Genomic DNA, 19,880 nt, shown 5'->3' on the forward strand with positions numbered 1-19,880 from the left:
GGCTTCCTTTATCTCCAAGACTGTGTTTACTAGGTGACTTAACAATAACTGAGCTACCATGTAAACAATCTCAATCTATATTTATAGCCCTTACTATTGCTAAAAAAATAATCCTTGTCAATTGGAAAAATAAACAATCTCTAAATATCGACCACTGGTTAAACTTACTAATAAATTATATCTCAATGGAAAAAATCTCTGCCTTAAATAAAAATCAAGTATCAAGATTTAAACAAATATGGTCTATGTACATAGAATATTTTAATCTCAATTTGGCAACTTAATCCTGCCAAGTTTCTGCCTGTTAACGAGAGCCACCACATCGTTACAACTTCTGTTTTCGCTGCTCCTGTATTTGGTATTTTGTATCTGATTGTTTTTATTTTTATATAGTCAGGAACCTAGTTGCTGCTAGTGGGCTCAAGCATACCACACTATACGACACTATACTCAATAACTCCTTAAGATCTATTTCTAGTGGGCACTAAGCATCAACACTTGGTGTTACTGCATGCTAATTAGTCAATTTTCTTGACGCCGTCCCCTGTGGTCGGGCGGGGGTGGTTCTGCCCCCCCCGTTGTCTGCTCGGTGGCGGGAGGGGGGGGGTGCTCGCTTTGCTGGACCGCGGTTGACGGCTTCTTTCTTTGGTGGTGGTCCTTATGCATGCCAGATCCGTCGCACCAGCATCTACTGAAACTCAACAGAAGTACCCTCTCCCTCCCACAGCCCCTTGAATCAGTTGGTGCTGGTGTCTGTGGTTCTCACTTTGCTTTATCTATCCTTCCCTCCTTCCTCTCTTTAGTTTTTCCTCTGGTCACTTGAGATCTTAATTTATTAGAAGTATGAGGTTTCTGGGGTTGGCATAAGACTCCGGTTTTGTAACCACGCAGGAGGGGTCTTGTTGGTGCTGGACTTCACTTTGATGGATTGGATGTACTGGCTTCTATTGATCTCACTCTGCCTTATCGATCCTTCCCTCCTTCCTCTCTTTAGTTTTTCCTCTGGGCTCTTGAGATCTCGCTAAATTTGCTGGAATTTAGAGGCTTCCGGGGTTGGCGTAAGACTTTGATTTTGTAATCATGGGGAAGGCAGGAAGTGTTTGGTCGGTGCTGGATGTCACTTTGATTTACCTTTCTTTTCTCTTTATTTCTTTTTTTTTCTGACCTTTTCTCTGGTCTCCTGACCATTTAAATCTCACGAAAAAAAAAAAAAAAAAAAAAAAGAGCAATGATGACAAGACGTTGAATCGGTAAGACTACCGAATGAACAATTCTGAGCTCTTCAAAAAAAAAAAAAAAAAAAAAAAAAAAAAAAAAAAAAAAAAAGAGCAATGATGACAAGACGTTGAATCGGTAAGACTACCGAATGAACAATTCTGAGCTCTTCAAAAAAAAATAAAAAAAAAAAAAAATAATAATAATACAAATTTAAAAAAAAAAAAAGTCATTTGGATCAAAAATCATTTTTTATAACATTTTGTTTTATTTAAAAATAATTAAAAAAAATACAAATTAAAAACAAAAAAAAGCTGTCTTTTTTTTTTTTTTTCAAACTACATATTCTGTTCTCCATACATTTTTTTAAACTGTATTTTTGGTCATTATTTTCAAAATGGGAAAAAAAAATAGACCATTTATTTTGGATCAAAAATGCATGTTTTGTTTCATTTAAAAATAATTAAAAAAATATTTCAAGTTTGGTTTTGCTGCATTTTAGTTGCGCTTACCTTGGTGAGTTTGGAGAGCAGACTGTTGACGGGCGACGGCCAGTCCGAGGCGGCGTCGGCGTCCGAGGCCAGGTTGCCGCCCGAGCGACTTAACCTTGGACACATGCGTGACACGAGCGTCAAAACGCTTCAAGACGGGGTGGTGGAGGACGCCTCGTTTACTTACTCGGGACACTGCGTGATGATGACCGTGGGCGTGGCTACACCGCCTCCGCCGCGGGGGGGCTGCGCCGCTTCGCAAGGCGCTTCGATCTCATTGGACAGTCTGTAACTAAAAACAAAAAAAAGAACAAGGCACCAAACGATCGCATTCAGATTGGAGATAACGGGATAACAGATATCCAAACAAGTTGGACAGTTTCATGAAGGAAGTTTTGTGAGGAAAAGGGGCCGAAATATGAAACGGTGATAATTTTGGCACTGAAAAATTTGTCATCATATTTTTCGTCACAATTTTTTTTTCAGATGAGAATGAAATGAATACTAAAATAGAAGCCATTCATTGAGACTAATGATAACTAAAATTGACTGACAATTTCGCCAATGACTAAAACAAAAATGACAAATTCACACAATCGAATCAGATGGAACGCCGGTGGGAGAAACAATTCACGCATTTGCTCCCAAAATTTATTTTAAATGATCAGTGTCCCAAAGACGTATTTATATGTTTTCTTGTGTTTTTTTTTTTTTAATGCTAGAGCATACAGGAGGCTTTGATGCAGCTTCAACTGTGAAGAGTGGGTGAAGCATTGGTAGTAATTATGAAAACGGCCAGCAGGTGGCAGCAGAGTATAAGAGATCAACCAGGGCCATGTTGAAAAAAAAAAAAGTTCAATTACTCACAATTCTAAATAGATTTGTGAAAAATTATTAAACTACTTCTAATGATAATTGCTGAAACAGATAGAAATAAACTTTTTTTTTTGATGAAAGAAGAAACTGTAATCTTTCTTCTGATAAAACTAAAACTTAAAAACACAAAACTAAACAAAATTTCTCGTCAAAATGAACACTGTGTTGTTGACCATTTTCCGGAAATATTTCATGCATTTGATAAGTTGAATATTTTCATATTTTTGGAAATTATTTCTCAAAAAAAAAAAAAGTGATAATCTTGTGCAAATATGAATAAAGATGGACATTTTTGAGGATAAAGCAAAGTTTATTTTCCACAAACCTGTCTAAATAAAATCAACTTTTTGAGATGGAGGTGAAAAGATGTATTTGCAGATGTTGACGACGTTTACCTTTGTTGGTCGGTGAGTGTGGGGACGCTGCGATACCAGCGTAGGAAAGTCTCGTCGGGGACCAAAACGCAGTTTTTGCAGGACGACTGCAGCAGGCGGATTTGAGCTAAAACCTCAAATTCCTGATAAAAAAAATAGAGTGTAATATAGAAAACCACATATATCCTAAATTATTTTAGAAATATAATTTTTATTTAAAATTGTTAATTTTTTGTATATATGTTTTCCTCTGTTAAAGGGATACTTGACTCATTGAACAATTTTCAGCAGTGAAAAGTGAATATTTTGAATCATTTTCTATTTTCCATTTATACAAAGATTTTTTTGTTTGTTTTATTAACATTTTGAAGTTGAAATATTCTGGAATATGACTCAACGGAGGTAGTATAAACTGTTTGAAAACAACAATCATTTTTGCTGTCAAGTTGAAACGGGTTTTTGCGTGAAATTTGTACTTGGCGGCGCTCGCTACTTCGCGGATGATGCGGAGGTGTCAATCATCAGGACTCACCCGTCGGCGCTTGTCAAAGTTGACGTAGCCGTTCTGCAACAACAACAACAACAAAGCCACCACGTGTCATCAAAAGCAAAACAATCCGACAATAACAAACAATCAGCAAACGGACCTCCAGCCGGTCCTTGACGGCGGTGTCCAACATGGTCAGGTCGGTCAGGAACAGGCCCAGGTAGGGAACCGTGCCCTGGCAAACGCCCCACTTAACAAACCAGAACCAAAAACAACAACAACAAAAAACCAAAACAAAACAAAAAAAACAAAAAAACAAAAAACAAAAAAAGAGACTCACATCTTTGCCTTTGTTAGCTGAATGCTAACAAACAATGCTAACAAAAATGCCCTGGAAATGCTACCAGTTAGCATCGTGAGTTTTACGAGCGCATTTGGACTCACCCTGGCGTTGTGTTTGTTGTTGATGCGGTCGTCCGGGTTAGCGTGCTTGGATGTGCCTTCCTACACAAAATGCAAAAAGGAAAAAATAAAATAAATTAATAATAATAATATCCAAATAGCCGTACATTTTGGATTCACTACCATAACAAGTGATTTATTTTTATTTTTAAAACATGTCTCCCCTCCCCTTTTGAAGTGTATGGAAATGCCATAAATCCAGTCAAGCGCCACCCGCCACCCCCCTGCCCCACCCAAAAAAAATATATTAAAAAGTTTTTGTCACACTGCATCAGTTTGCTCCTTCTAATGTGCCCACCTTGGCCAGCTGGGGGCAGTAGAAGACAAACAGACAAGTATACTGTTTAATGAGACGCCTCAACTAGAATCAGGTCTTCAGTGCAGCACTAATATTAGCTGTTCTATGCAGAGGATGAAGATGATCCCACACAGAGGATATCTGAATATATATAAGAGGGTCTCTGATCACCTCCTTAAGCAACTCTCGGCTCTGCGAGTAGTTGTCCTTGTCGGAGAAGATCTCGCACAGCTCCTCGTACTTCCTCAGCGCCTCCCTTGGACAAACAAAAAAAACAAAAACACACAAAAAACCCCCCCCACAATATTATATCGTCAATATATAGATATTTTTTATTTTAAAATATCAAACAAAGATAAGGCCAAATCTAATACATTATTTTTATATTTTATTTTATTTTATTTTTTCAATATATTTTTATACTTATATTTTATACTATACAAAAAAACACACCAGAATTTTATATTGTCAATATAATTTTATTTTTATTTTAAACTATCAAACAAACATACTGCCAAATCTAATACATTATTTTTATACTCATTTTGCTGACCTTAACCCCCAAAATATCAATCTAAATAAAATAAATTTGATGTGAATATATTATAAATATATATTATTATCAATTCTGTTTGGTCCAAAAGGAACTTACATAATTATAGTGTTTCTATTTTTTTAATTGGTCTTAATATTTTTAAATGCCTAAACATTTTCTTTTGTACCAAAAAATAATCGTTTAATCATTAATTAAATAAATAAATGAATGCATGGATAAACAAATAAGTAAATAAATACATACATATTATTCAAAATTGTATTTGGTCCAAAAGTAACTTACATAATTAGAATGTTTCTATTTTTTTTTTAAATTTGTCTTAATATTTTTAAATGCTTAAACATGTTCTTGTTTTGTATAAATAAAATAAAATAATCGTGATTATTATTTTTTCCATGATCGTGCAGCCCTAACATAAAGGACTAAAAGTGAAAATAAAAATGGACATAAAAAAAATGATAATCCAAAAATTATATAAAAAAAAAATAAATATAAATGGAAATAAAAAGAACCAAAAATATAAATAAACACATTTGGATATAAGCTTTTAAATTTTTACTTTTCGTGATGTATTTATTTTGAATGTTGTCAGTTTGGGTCCTCCGTACGCTCGGTACCTGTCGGTGTCCTGCCAGGTGCTCCTGAGGCGGTGGATGGGGTTGCTCTGCAGGGCTGACACGATGGCGTACAGCGACGAGAAGTTCTTCTGGAGGCGGCACGCCTGCCAAAGCGAATGCACAAATGAAATGTAAACATATGCACGCAAAAAAAAAAAAAATTGTACAGCACGCGCACGCATACCTGGGCCACGGCGATCCACTTCTCCAGCAGTCTGGCCGTGCGGCGAAGGCCACCGGCGCCGGCGCAGAGGCAGGAGGCCAGCACGGCGTTGGCCAGACGGTTGAACTGGCGGACGGTGGCCCGCACCGAGCGGCACGCCCCCTCGCGACCTTTCTTGTCGCGCTGCGACCACAGCGAGCCCAGGCAGTGGTACGGAACCAGGCGCACGAACAGGTCCTGCACAAGGTCATTTCAGGTCAATGGTGAAAAAAAAATCAAAATTCAAAAAACTATTTCGTTCACAAAATAAAATAAAAATGCTTTCTTTAAAAAAAAAAAAAAAAAAACCAAGACAGAAACTCACTGAAACTATGTTGACAAAACTAACTGAATCCATCCATTTTCTGAACCACTTAGTCCTCACAAGGGTCGCGGGGTTTGCTGGAGACAATCCCAGCTGGCTATAGGCAGTAGGCGGGGTACACCCTGAACCGGTTTAACTGAAACTAATTAGAGCAAAAATGTCTGTCGTTTTACTCTGGTCATTAATTGAATGCATGAGCCTTGGGGGATGATTTGAAATGTGATTCTTATGTATATTTATTTCAATTTTAAGCGGAATAATAATTTAAATTATTATTATTTTTTTTAATATCCCCTCCGTTTTTCTGAGCAATTGTTCCTCCTGTTTTCCTGAATATTTTTTTCCTGTTTTTCTGAATATTGAGTTGACCCACCGTCTCGATGCGGGTGAGCTGCTCGGCGACGACGGTTGACGGAAAGCCCAGGATGGCGGCCGCCTCGAACTGGAACGCCTCCCGAGACGACGACAACGACGATGGGCTTCGGGTCACGTCTGCTGGCATGGCAACCACATTTTATTTTTATTTATTTTTTAACAACACGACAAACATCAGGGTTCTATTTTTGATGTCAATTTTTTTTTGGGCCACAACCTGGATCATCGTCGTCATCGTGGGGCAGCAGGGCTTTCTCGCTGAGTTCCTCAGCCACGCGCAAAACGCGGGCGCGAAGCTCGGCGGCGGACGGCGAGTCCCGAGGAAGAAGCGGCGCCAGTCGCAGCAGGCGCGACGGTTCCTTCAGCCCGACAAAGTCGTCCGGGTACTCGGACAGCCACGCGCCGAACACCGAGCACACCGCCCTGAGGGTGGGAGGGGCCACAACTAGTGTTCATTTGATCCGGCATTTTGAAATTTAGTCAGTTTCGATCATGCTTGTTAGTTTTTAATCATAGTTCAACCTCATCCCATTGTGATTTTGTCTATTTTTAGTAGACTATAAAGCATTTTAGTCTTTATTTTAGTCCAAGAAAACAATGTCGATGGAGTACCACATTGTGCCATAACATGGGGGCAGCACTGAGCTCTACTGAAGGATATTTAGCATAATTAAAAGAAAGAAGAAGAGCCTTTTGCATCATATAGCTAATGTGGAAAAAAAAAAAGAGGGCGAAAAATACAAAGATACTCCCACAGGTGGAGAAGCGCTAGCACTAGCTAAGGGCTAAATAGCGGACGAGGGGAAAAACACTGCTGACAAAATGGAGGACGAGGAGCCAAAATGGCGGACCGGGCGTAACTGTTGTAAAATCAAAATGCTTGAGTGAGTGAGTGCACCTTACCTCGACGACTCCTTGTAATGGTAAACTAAGTTAGCATGCTACTTCTCTGTCACTTCTTTCCATTTATTATGCTGAACGTCTTGCAGTAGAGCTCAGTGCTGCCACACGGAATGTTGTGGTACAACATGGTACTACACCAAAGGTCCATCACTCTAAATCGAAACTTATCATATTGAGACTGCAAAAAAAAAAAAAAAAAAAAAATCCCCAAAATTAGCACTAAAAAAAAGAAAGATGAAGTACAATTTGGCAGGGGAAACACCTCCGGATAGATCTGAAAAACGCGCGGCGACCTGTTGAAGGATTTCCTGCGGTGGCTGTTGTCGGTGTCGCCGGGCGGCCGCTCCAATCTGCGGCGGTGAGCAAACATTGTGATTAGTAAGTGTGGCGGCGACGCCCTCCGCCCATCTCCGCGGAAACGACCTCCCAACCTGTCGGTCAGCACGTCCAGCACCCGCTGCGTGGTAGTGAAGGAGCGATAGGTCGCCAGGAAGACGGCGACGAAGGATGGGTCGCCCGCAGCGAAGGAGCGCAGCAGGTGCAGCGTCAGCTTCTCCTCCGTGCCCGCCTTCACGCACTGGCAGCGGGAAACGTGCGACTGCGGCCGTCGCCGCGGCAACGGCAAAACAACACACGCACAAGTTAATTGCCGCCACTGCGCAAATCACCTCTCTCACATTCACACAATTTTCTTCACACTCATATACAGTTCTCACATACCATTGAAATGCTCTCATACATATGAAACAACACACATACACGTGAACACACTCATGCATTGAAGCTCTCATAAATGAAACACTCTCATACTCACCCTAAAGGCTCGCATTCATATGAGTGAAATGTTCTCATATACACTAGCAAAACACTCACACTCACGAAGTACAAGTGATATGCTCTCACACATTTGAGTGCAATACACTCAAATGATGTTACTGGCGATTTAGTGGATGATGATGTTGTCTTACGGTGGGAGAGCCGGGCACTTGTTTGACCACCACCGTGTAGCTGAGTCCGTCCTCTTCCTCCTCCACAACTGTGGACTACACGCACACAGTATTTTATTTTTTTCCATGTTACTGATAATGAATATTCATGTTTTAAAAGATTCCCAAGAAATCATCATGTCCCATATTTTGTGAACAGGTCAGCGGGTGCTTGCTTTGTTACAAAAACAAAACAAAAACAGGCAGGATGTTCAAAGCTACACGTCTTCCTGCCCCCCCCTTTTTTTTTTTATTTTACTTTTTTTTTTATTTTTTACTGTAGTTATGTTCTATTGTTGTTTAATGCCCAGTAATAATGATAATAATAACAATAATAATAATAAACAAAAAAACAGACCAAAAGAGAAGACGAGTGTGCGTGTCCTCACCAGATCGAGAGGACAATACCACGTCGTCGTCTTCATGGGCGACTCCACCTGAGACACAAACGCAATCAGCGTCCGTCTCGTCACACACACACATACATACATACGTGTACATAACATGACGTAAGGTTGACACGTCACCTCCTCATGGCGACTGAAGTGCGCAATAACATTGCATACTTGCGCAATTTGACGGCTTTTTAGACTTAACAGCAGGGATTTGTTATAGTTTTGGAAGTTTTCATTTTAAGTTTTGGAAGTTTTCATTTTGAGTTTTGTTTTTTAAATTTAGTGAGTTTTCAGGGTGGTTCTGTTAGTTGTTATTAGTTTTAGTTAGTTTCAGTATTAGCTTTAGTTTAAAAAAAAAATCTGTTTTACTTGTGCACAATATTTAAAAAAACAGCACGAGCGCGACATCATCTTTTGGTGCTTTTCTATTGGCTGCTGCTGGATGACATCACTTCTGTGTGACACACTTTCAAACGTCCTTATTCCAACGGTTAATATCAAAATAAATCGACTTAAAATCATCTCCAAAGTCTCATGCATTCAATTAATTACCAAAGACTAAAACGGAGGACATTTTTGCCATAAATATAGTTCGTTTTAGTTAATTTTGTAAACATCAAATGTAGTTTCAGTTAGTTTATTTTTATTTTTTTTAAAAAAGCATTTTCGTTTTTATTTGATTTCGTTAACGCAATTGTTTTTTTGAATTTTAGTTTTTTCGTTAGTTTTAGTTGACTAATATAACCTTGCTTAACACAAAAGTTCACAGTTTGTGCAGTTGAAACTATTAATGGGAAAAAAAATATTATTATTATTTTGATATTTAACATGTACATAAAGAAGTGACATTTTTGTCATGTTGCAAAATAAGCAAGCTCAATGTATTCTTAATCGTAATTAGTAATGACTCCAGATAATATTCATTGATTGGATGGCGAAGTTTGTGTCTGACGGGTCAAATTCAGATAAAAAGCGTCATACAAAAATGACTGCACATCTTTGCAATATGCATATTACATGGGGCCAATATTGCAATTTTTTTTCAATGTATTGCACATCCCTAGTTTCTACTATTCACCATGCATACCATCACCCCCACATGCCATTCCAGCAGTTTCATCAACCTCCTCATTCGCAAAGGTTGTTGGAAGCTTATTTCCAATTTTCTGCCTGAAAGGTCACATGTACTTGGCATGTTATGATGCATTTTGCAGTATTGTTGCATTTGTTTTGTTTTTTTTCTTACAAATGTCAACGGCTTCAAATTGTCTAATTTGCGTTTGCGGTGCCAAAGCTGGAGAATGCAAACAAAATGTGGCGTGTGACTCAAGTCAACAAAAATAAGTTGAAGAGCTGCCAATCATTTTTTGACAGACACTTCCTGTCCAAGGCGACGGCGGCTGTCAGACAACAACAAGTTGTCATTACGACGACACAAAGCTGCATGGGAGTCTTTTTTTTTTTTTTCTTTCTTCTTCTTGTGCCACCCGTAGTGAGTAAGACGCAAAGTTGGCTCGCCAAGCCGCGTTTCCTGCCGCTGAGTCAACAGTGAGCTTAGCAACGCTCGCCAAACAAACAGCCGCCTTCACAACGACAAGCTCCCGTTTGAATGACGATGAGCAGCCGCCAGCAGGCAAACGGCGCGTTAGCGATCCGCTAGCCACCTCGCTCGTCAACAACCTCAAACGATGACAATGACAAGATGGCGGCAGAAGAGCAAGTGTCAGCTTCTCTGCTGAAGCTGAAGTGCAAAATGAGGACGGAGGGATGAAAAGCAATCACTTCTGAAAAGCGACGGTGGAGTGTGACTATATATCGTTATCGCGATAAATCGTGATATTTTGTCTCCCGATTGATTATCGATACACCTATGCAAGTATCGCAATATTTCAAGTTCATATACAGCCACTATAACGGCTTAATTGTTCATGACTTATTGAGCAATTCCTTGGCGGGCCACTAGGGGGAGTGCCTCGTAAGAGTGGCGGGGAAATGGACGCAAGTGGTCAGGTGAAGAAAACTCAGTATGATGACTCACTTTTGCATATGTTTAAATGAAAAATGTGGATTATATCTTAAATTTTAACATTTTAAAACATTTTATTTTTCAACTTTTTCAGAATTTCTGGGGAATATTAATATTCAAGTTTTTTTTTTTTTTTACTTTTGCAATGTTACACAAAAAAAATTGTCACAGTTTATAAAATGAAACAATTGACTATGAAACTGACCGACGTTGCATGACAATAATGATTAAGAAAGACACAAATATGTTGACATGAAGTTGTCTCTGTGAAGAAGACATTTGTATTTGTTTAAAAAAAAAAATACACAAAAGCACTCACTGTGAAGAAGACAGCAGTTAGAATATTGCGTCTCAAAAAGAAACAATCTCATTGAAAAAATAATTAGTCTTGAGTGGTTTTATCGTGGATTTATTATCGGACCAATCTATCAATAATATGGTCATATCGTGTGATAATGGTTATGGTGAGCCTTGTAGCGTATATCGTATCGTATCGTGAGGTTCCCACCCTTACAGTTGAGTGGCACTCGCACGTGACCTTTAACATTTGCTTCCTCGCAAATGAGCTTGAGCCAAGGTTGAACTTGCCTCGCTCATTTGCATGTCAGACGAGAGGAAAACCCGCTTTTCCGCTCGCTGCTTTGTGCGCAAACGCCACTTTTGGGATTGGGATCCCTCCCGTCAAAGGAGACCACAAACATTGGATCGACTCACAAGTCCGCCAAAAATGTTCCCGTTGCTATTTGTCAATGTGGAATGATTCCGCATGCAGCGACCGAAAACACACACGCACACACACAAACAATCAGAGAAGCCACAGACAGACCTCGCGTGCGGCAAGCCCAGACAGGAAGCAGCAGCGTAGCTTCCGTCCAATTTTCAAGATGGCGGCGCGGGAGCTCTTTCCATTTGCGCACTCGCCCGTCTCGCTCATGCGTCCAGACGAACGAGAGGCCAACGATTACGATCACGACGACTACACGCTTCCTTTGGACTCGCGCTTCACACACCTGAGGAAAAGGCTGCCGCCCGCCTGCGCTTGCAACTGATCCCGCCCCCCATACCTGCCTGCGTCAACCAGCCTGGCCACGCCCCTTCTACACACTTGCACATACACAAACACACACACTGGCTTCTTACCAGCTCACTTTTTGACAAAAATAAATATGAATAATAAAAATAACCATAATTAATATATATAAAACAGTGTTCCCTGGTTTTCCGCTGGGGCTAGGTTCCAAAAAAAAAAAAAAAAATTCTGTCCACTAGTTACATTTTGGTGCCAGCAATCATCATTTCCATACGGAAATTAAGATGAATGAGTGATGATGATGATTTTTATATTTGGTGTCATGGGATTTTCATTCAAGATAATATTAGGATCATACGCAGATTCTCTAAAAGAGTTTTGAACGTCTTCATAAACATTTTCAAGAGGCACTGTATGGGTCACAAAAATCCAAGTTCATCACTTAACCAGTGGGGGGCAGCAATGCACTAAATGTGCCAGAAATCAAGAAGAAGAAGCAGGAGAAGAAGCAAGCCTTTTTTGGTATTTCATAACTTGAAGAACTTATTGTCTGATTACACCTTTTTCTTAAGGTTGTCTTAAGTTTTGTTTTTCCTTTTCTTTTGTCTTGTTTGACAGCACGGTTCTGTTTTGTGTGCTCAGTGTGATTTGGATGTTGACTTTGGAATTAATCAAGGAAAGAAAGGAGTAGAAGAAGTAGAAGAAGTAGTAGTAGTAGAAGAATAAGTAGTAGAAGTATTTTTTTAGTAGAAGTAGTAGAAGTCTTTTTTTTTATTACTTTTTTGTATAATTTTAAACAAGTAATACAAAGAACTTGAAAACACTTCACAAACACGTTATTAATACAACCCCCCCACCCCCAAAACAAATAATCCAGGGGGATACTTAAATAAAAACATTAAAAAAAACAACAAAACTGAACATTGAAAATAAAGGAAAAAAATAAATGAATGAATAAAAATAAAATAAAATAACAATCAACAGAAATTGCACTTGTAAGAGGACTATAATAAATCAAGTCTTTCCAATAAAGAAACTAAATGAGGGGCTTTACTTAGTAGAAGTTTTTTTTTTTTTTTTTTAGTAGAAGTAGAAGAAGTAGACAATGCTGTACATCTAAAAAGGCTGTATGGCTTTATAATGACCTTTTTGTTTGACCCCATTGTACTATGATGTGTTTACATTGATGGTTTTCATTTTTTTATTTTTTTTATTTTAGTATTGCTCAGCTGTATGTTTCAATTTTTCTGTAAGATTTGTTTGTTGATTAAAAAAAAAAAAAGTAGAAGAAGACCGTAGTAGTAGCAGCAGTCGCAGTAGTAAACACTATTTTCTTCTCAATTCCAGTTTACAGTTCCATCGAAGTTGAAGTGAAGTTCCCCCCCCCCGAATTTGGTAGCACCCTCTAGAGGCCAGTGTGAGTGCTCTTAGCATTTGTCATACTTTTTGCCTGATAGGCGAGCCAAACCATACCAAATACACACACGTGCAAAAAGTGGAGTGACACTTTTCACAAGCAAATGAATCCCCGATGAAGCTCGGTAGCAAGTGTTGACACTGAAACGCACATGCAAGCCAAGCAATCGTCTGTACAAACAAACAAAAAAATGCTGCGGGTAATTTCCACAACAATAGCCCCTCTCTTCTTTCGCTTTCTTTCTTTCTTAGTGTCTGTGTTGGAGAGAAACCAGTTTGTCAGATGACACAAACACGCCAACTAATGTGAGATCATGTGACACGTGGGGGCCGCACCCACCTGGATGGATGCTCAATGTTGTTAGCCTTGTAAGCTAGCTAAACAATTCATCATTTCCCAACAAAAGTATACAGTGTTCCCTCGTTTATCGCAGGTGTTATGTTCCAAAATCTACCTGCGATCATGGAAATCCGTGTTCATTTAAAAAAAAAAAAAAAAAATCCATTAATTATATATATATATATATATTTTTTTTGTTTATTATGTTTTTCTACTTTATTATAAATGCTTGTCATTCATTATGTTTTTCATTTATATTCATTTTTCGATTAAAAGTATGTTGTTGTTTTTTAATTTATCATTATACATCGATCCAAATATCGATGTTATCGATACCAAGTCAGTATCAATATGTGATCATCTTTTGTATTTTGTTTATTTAAGTTGAATGCAAATGTTTTAGTTTTGTATTTGCAGTTTCTGAACAGCATATGATGAAGTATTTGTTTACATTTCTTTTTCTATGATCACTTTGTGCACTTTGTTTAAGGAAGTAAGAAAAAATTGTTGTGGTTTTGTGTTGTTATGGTATTGAAATGTTTCTTGATAAAGTATTTTCTATTTAGCAATAACCTTTGTCCTTTGTTTAAAAAGGAAATAACAAAAATACTTCAAGTTTGAAAAACGATTGTGAATAAGCAATTCGATGATACAGCTACCTTAACAATAATAATAATTAGATAGGATAATTTTCAACAAGCATCGATATGGGCGATACTGGCAGTGTATTTACTTGGTATGGGATGGATAGCAAAATGTGCAGTATCGCACACCACTCCCGCTTCCCCATGGAGTCGATGATGGTCACCGTGCCGAATGCAGCTCAAAGTTGGCCCGGCGCAGGAAGTGCAAAACAAACACAGGAAGTGGGAATTGCATGCTTGCCCGCCTGCCTTTGTACATTCCGCTACATGCTAGCTGGCACATATAACGTATATACTGGCCGAGTGACGGACGTTTCAACAATGAAATCGAGGGAACATCAAAAAAGTGACAAAAAAAAACAAGCACTTGCAAATGTTTTCTTCTGATGTGGGATGGCAAAAGCACACAAAGCAAAAGTTGTAAATACGTGTTAAGAGGTTTAAAGAGGTGTGCGTGCACGTGCCCCCAGGCAGGCACGAGCTGTTCCTTCCTCCCATGCTTCCTTCCTGCAACTCTTGCCGGACTTTGATGGCGCAAGCGAGCATCCTTCGGCGGCCATTATCCACTCTCCTCCAAGTCCAAGACGCTCGACGGTGTTCCCTCGTTTATCGCGGGTGCTACGTTCCAAAAACTACCCGCGATCATGGAAATTCACGTTCATTAAAATTAAAAAAAATAAATAAATAAAAATCCAGTTAATTAGATATATTTTTATTATACAGGACTGTCTCATAAAAATATTTATTTTTACTTTATGTTTTTTGTTTTGGTATGATTTTTAGTTTATTATGAATGCTTTTTCATTCATAATTTTTTTTCCATTTATAGCCATTTTTTCCATTAAAAGTATGTTTTGTTTTTAATTTACTTATTATACAGCACAGTATATATTGTTTTCATTTATTATGTATGTGTGTTGTTTTGGTATGATTTTTAGTTTATTATAAATTATTTTTCATTCATCATTTTTTTTCATTCATAGTCATTTTTTTCCATTAAAATCATGTTTTAATTGACTTATTAAGGTATATACAGCACAGTATATATATATTTTTTCATTTATTATAAATGTTTTTTTTGTATTGGTATGATTTTTAGTTCATTATGAATGCTTTTTCATTAATCATTTGTTTTTTTATTTTCATTTATAGTAAAAAACAATTTCCATTAAAAGTATCCAATTGGCCAATCGGGAATGTCATGGAAGTCACTAATAGTCTTGAAAATAGAGTTGGTACCGTACGGTCATGACAAATGTGGAAAAGTTCTGCAATTGGACAATTCAATTCACATTTTCTATTTCCAGCAAGTGCAACTGCATTGGAATTGCAACTTAGCTTCATGCTAACAAACGATACAAAATGCCATAGACAGGCTAACAGATAGATTTGCTCTGCCAGTGTTATTTAAAGTACCAGATATACGCAAGCAAAACTATGAAAAAAAATCACTGACAGTAATTGTGAAAGTCTTCTTCATTTTGGACCTTCATGGCTGTCTTATACTGCCCCCAGTGGCCAGATCATGCACACCAGAAGAAGCCACAATTTGTTTTGTTTTTATCAAGTAGAATATTGTGGAGTGCTACTTTCCTCCTAAAAACACATGCACGTGGTTAGAGAACAAATTCAATTTGTTGGTGTCGGGAATCGAAGCCGTGTCCAACAAATCGGCGGCGCGGTCCCACGAGAGCCGCACTTTTTGCACTTCCCCCTGACATCGTCATTCAAGTCCAGCAAGCAGCTCGTATCCGATTCTGTTTTTTTAGCCAGTGCCGTGAAAGCCGATGCCGCCGTCAAGCGAGCCGCCGCATTCATTATTTATCAGGCTGCCTCCCCGAGGTGTGCACAAGTCGGCCCACACGGGAGCACGATCACGCTGCAATCGGACCATCGGGCACGTTTTTGGACTTTTTAATACCCCTTGCATCCCAACAAGCCAAATGAAAAATAAAATATGGCACCAAAGCTCCAATTTCCTCATTGCAGAACTCAAAGTAAGATCTCATCTTATCCAATTGTAATCAAACAGTGTGGGTGGTGGTATGCATGGTGAGCAGGCAGACAGGCATGAATGTAGCTGCTTTTTTTTTTTTGCTCATCAACATATTTATATTTAAAATTTGTTTTTAATTAATTTATTGCTTAAGAAATTAAAGCAATTAGTCAAATAAAAACTTTGAAAATTAAATGAAATAATTGGCCAATTATAATCACATTCATTATTCACATTTAAATCACATCACATTTAAAAGTAAGAATTTATTTTTGTGATTCAAATCAACTACTTTACTAATTTTCCATCCATGTTTTTAAACTCATTTCAAAAGGATGTGCATTGATGTAGCTGTTTTTTTTTTTTTTTCGCTCGTCAACATTTTTTCAAATTTGTTTAGAATTAATTCATTGCTTAACAAATAAAAACAATGAGTCAAATAAACCATTTGGAAATTTTATGAAATAATTGTATGAAATAATTGGCCAATTCTTAAAAATAAAAATGTATTTTTGTGATTCAAATCATCTACTTTACTATTTTCCATACATTTTTTTATACCTCATTTCAAAATAATTTTGAATAATCTTTCAAAACTTGACTTATCATCATCATCTTAATCATTAGGGGTGTTAAGGAAAATCAATTCGGGAACATACTGCGATATTATAGCGCGAAATTTTTGTATCGATTCAATATGCGGCCGAATCGATATTTAAATATCAATCTTGGATGGAAATATTCAATAAAAAGTCTTACATATGGTTAGGGCTGACAATTTAAGCATGGAAGAATTAATGGAGCATTAATATTTTTATTTTAATGCTGTTAAAACATGAAATAGATTGCAATCTGTTTGTTAAATACAGTGTTGAAGTTTCAGTTCAGTACATGATCATACAAATGTTACAGTGGACATGTACAAGTTTACTGATGAGTATTTTCTAAATTTGAGTTAAAAAAAATCGCAATAATCGACTTACAGAATCGTATTGGGATGAATCGGTATGAAATCGTATCGTGATATGGATCAAACGGCCAGATACGAGGCAATTGAAACCCCTCATCCTCATCATCATCATCATCATCATCAGGCAGGTAAATATTAACAGTTTTTGTGAGATGTTTACAAGCTGCCGACGTGTTCACTTCCTCGCTTATCATTTTTCAAGAAGATCTCGAACGGCAAACTCACCTGCGGAGTGTGGTGCGGGTCACCGAGGCCCGACGGGTCAACGGACGGGTCGGCGCATAGAGGCCGGTAAGCGACGAGGGGCACGGCGCTGGACTCGGAGCCCGGCAGCTCGTGGCGCATGTGGTGACGGGGCAGCATGGAGACAAACGCCGCTGCCGCTGCCGCTGCTGATGCTGCTGAGCAACACACAAAAAAAAAAATGCAAAAAAGAAAAGTCAGCCGTGCATTTACATGCTTCTGTCCTGTGCCCATACACAGACAGACAGACAGACAATTCAGCAAGGTTTGTCTTTGGCGTAAGGCAAGAAGTGTATTTGAGCGGGCCGCCTCTTATGGAGGACCAAAACTGCCAAAATTCAAACTAAATAAATGGCTAAAAGTGAGAATAAAATATAAAATATATATATTTTTTGCTCTTTTTAATTTGCATTGATATTTATTCTTTTTGGACATAATTTTCATTTCATTTTTTGCATGTTGCTTGTGATGATGGCACTTTTTATGGTGCTACTTTTAGTGTCCAAAAATTTGCCAGGTACAGATCTTGCTCTTTGCAATGCACAAAGGTTGAAATGAGGCGTTTTTTTTTTCCTTCTTATATTCATAAAAGGTTCCAAAATGACTTGTTCAATTTGTGCTTTGCAGGTGAAGGAAGCGTAAACGGCTTCACGTCTCCCAACTTTCCTTTTTTTTTTTTGCTCCACTTTGATCCGCATTTTCACCAGCTGCAGCCGCCAACGGCCACATGCACGCCATGAATGGTCGCCATTCATTTTGGGGGCAAACGGCTCCCACATGACTCAACGTGCGCACACGACGCAGCAAAAGTTGAACGTCAGCTCGCTATTAGGGCTGGCCGAAGTACACATTTTCATATTGTCACCATTTTTTTTTAAATATTGGTTTTAACTCATTGACTGGCAGCCATTTTGACTGAAGCAAGCCCCTTTCGCTCCCGGCTGTTTTACTGGATTTTGCAAGGCCCACAGAATATTGTGTTCTATTGCTATCAAAACATGGAAGCTACCAAAAGAAAGATGTGAGACTCTTCTTTCATAAGGAAAAGAAAAGCATGTTTCCATCTTTTTCCATTTTGCAGCAATTAGCATCTGGATGTAGCCAAGTTTCATCATGATTCACAAATCTGTTTAGAATTGTGGGGAAAACAGCTTTTTTTTTCTCAATATGGCCCTGGTTGATCTCTTATACTCTGCTTCAACCTGCTGGCTGATTTTTGTAATTACTACCTTTTTTTTTTTTTTTTTTTACCCCTTCTCTCCAGTCGAGAGGCTCCATCAAAGCCTTCTGTATGCTCCAGCATAAAAACAAAACAAAACAGAAAAATGTATATATGCGTCTTTGGGGCACATAATATACTTTAAAATAGAACACTTTTTTTTCTTGTTCTTTTTATTTCCATTTATATTTCTTTTTGAGGATATAATTTTTTAAATTATATATATATATATATATATATATATATATTATTTTTTTTTTCACTTTTAGTCATTTATTTATTTATTTATTTATTTATTTATTTTGAATTTTGGTAGTTTTGGTCCTCCATACATCAGGTGTGTTGGAGGACGGAAACTTCGAAAACCTGCAGGACTCCAGCTGTCGAGGACCAGGATGAGGGAAGCCTGACGTTCATGAGCTGAGTTAAAAACTCGCAAGTAGAGTCACTCGTATTTCAAGTAAGCCCAACGGTCGTGTAAGCTGGGAATTCTTTTTTTTTTTTTTTTTTTTTCTCAAATGGTTTTAACGCACGCTCACCTGACCCCAGTCAGACAGATATGACGTGACAAGAACCGTGTTGAAAAGAGGAACAGGTTATGAAAATGAAAAAAAAGGAGGAAGCAACCAACAACAATAAGGAAGCAGTCCAAAAGAGGTCAACTTACGACATGTGTGTGGCCCCCGCTCGGCCTCTCACCGGCAGCTGCTGGAACTCGCGATTCCTCCACGACTGCGCCGCCACCACGCGAGAGTCGCGCCCATCCGGAACTGGAGGCTGTCGGTGTCGGTTAGGGAGGGGGAGGGTGTTTGCTCGCTCGAGGCGTCGTCGGCGTCCGCCTCTCCTCTCCCCGCCTTGCCTGCCTGTCAAGCGAAGCGGCCCTCCGTCCGTCCAAGTCCGCTATCTGCGCGTGCGAACAGCTGATAGGCGACCGACAACTGGGACTGGCTGGCTTCCTCTCTCTCTTCTTCCCTCCCTCCCTCGCTCGCCCCCCGTGTGACGTCACATCTGCTAGCAACAGCGCCGCCGTCGACTAGCAAGCAAACACCAGGGGGCGCTACCACATTCATGGTTCTATGGTGACTGGCACCAAGAATCGCAAGATCAAAATCTTACAGTACAGTACTTGTTTTTTTTTTTTGTGTAACTTTTTTTTCTGTTTTATTTTATTCTTTTTTTTTTATTTGTATCTGTTATTATTAATATTTTTTTTTCTTTTTGGAATATTTTCCTATTATTCTGAATATGTCTTTCTAATATTCTGAGTATTTCTTTTAAGTATTTATCTGTTATTATTATTATTATTATTATTATTATTAGTAGTAGTAGTATTATTATTATTTCCTTTTGGAATAGTTTTCTATTATTTTGAATATTTCTTTCTAATATTCACAGTACTTTTTTTCCCCCCTGTTTCCTTATTATTTCTGTTTC

At 38.4% G+C, this 19,880-nt stretch overlaps 1 protein-coding gene across 5 annotated transcripts in view; it reads right to left on the bottom strand.

Annotated features, from left to right (window-relative positions):
* Nucleotides 1-19,529, bottom strand: part of rgl2 (ral guanine nucleotide dissociation stimulator-like 2) — a 25,558-nt gene extending 6,029 nt beyond the window's left edge. Inside the window, exons 1-17 of one of the 5 annotated variants that reach the window (XM_077525997.1) lie at nucleotides 19,114-19,529; nucleotides 17,210-17,382; nucleotides 8,557-8,604; nucleotides 8,150-8,224; nucleotides 7,613-7,779; nucleotides 7,475-7,531; nucleotides 6,496-6,701; nucleotides 6,277-6,398; nucleotides 5,561-5,776; nucleotides 5,377-5,480; nucleotides 4,375-4,459; nucleotides 3,888-3,947; nucleotides 3,604-3,693; nucleotides 3,489-3,521; nucleotides 2,978-3,099; nucleotides 1,894-1,998; nucleotides 1,728-1,821 (exon numbers count right to left, since the gene is read on the bottom strand). In XM_077525997.1, coding sequence (XP_077382123.1) covers nucleotides 1,728-1,821; nucleotides 1,894-1,998; nucleotides 2,978-3,099; nucleotides 3,489-3,521; nucleotides 3,604-3,693; nucleotides 3,888-3,947; nucleotides 4,375-4,459; nucleotides 5,377-5,480; nucleotides 5,561-5,776; nucleotides 6,277-6,398; nucleotides 6,496-6,701; nucleotides 7,475-7,531; nucleotides 7,613-7,779; nucleotides 8,150-8,224; nucleotides 8,557-8,604; nucleotides 17,210-17,347 — 1,722 coding nt within the window. In that variant the 5' untranslated portion in view covers nucleotides 17,348-17,382; nucleotides 19,114-19,529. Of the gene's footprint in view, nucleotides 1-1,727; nucleotides 1,822-1,893; nucleotides 1,999-2,977; nucleotides 3,100-3,488; nucleotides 3,522-3,603; nucleotides 3,694-3,887; nucleotides 3,948-4,374; nucleotides 4,460-5,376; nucleotides 5,481-5,560; nucleotides 5,777-6,276; nucleotides 6,399-6,495; nucleotides 6,702-7,474; nucleotides 7,532-7,612; nucleotides 7,780-8,149; nucleotides 8,225-8,556; nucleotides 8,605-11,414; nucleotides 11,845-14,107; nucleotides 14,249-17,209; nucleotides 17,386-19,113 lie in introns of those variants that run through there. The other 4 variants (XM_077525998.1, XM_077525999.1, XM_077526002.1 and 1 more) reach the window with 4 other exon arrangements.
* Nucleotides 19,530-19,880: the final 351 nt, after the last annotated feature.

The sequence above is a fragment of the Festucalex cinctus genome, chromosome 7 (assembly GCF_051991245.1).
Source record: "Festucalex cinctus isolate MCC-2025b chromosome 7, RoL_Fcin_1.0, whole genome shotgun sequence".
In the NCBI taxonomy this organism is placed as follows: Eukaryota; Metazoa; Chordata; class Actinopteri; order Syngnathiformes; family Syngnathidae; genus Festucalex; species Festucalex cinctus.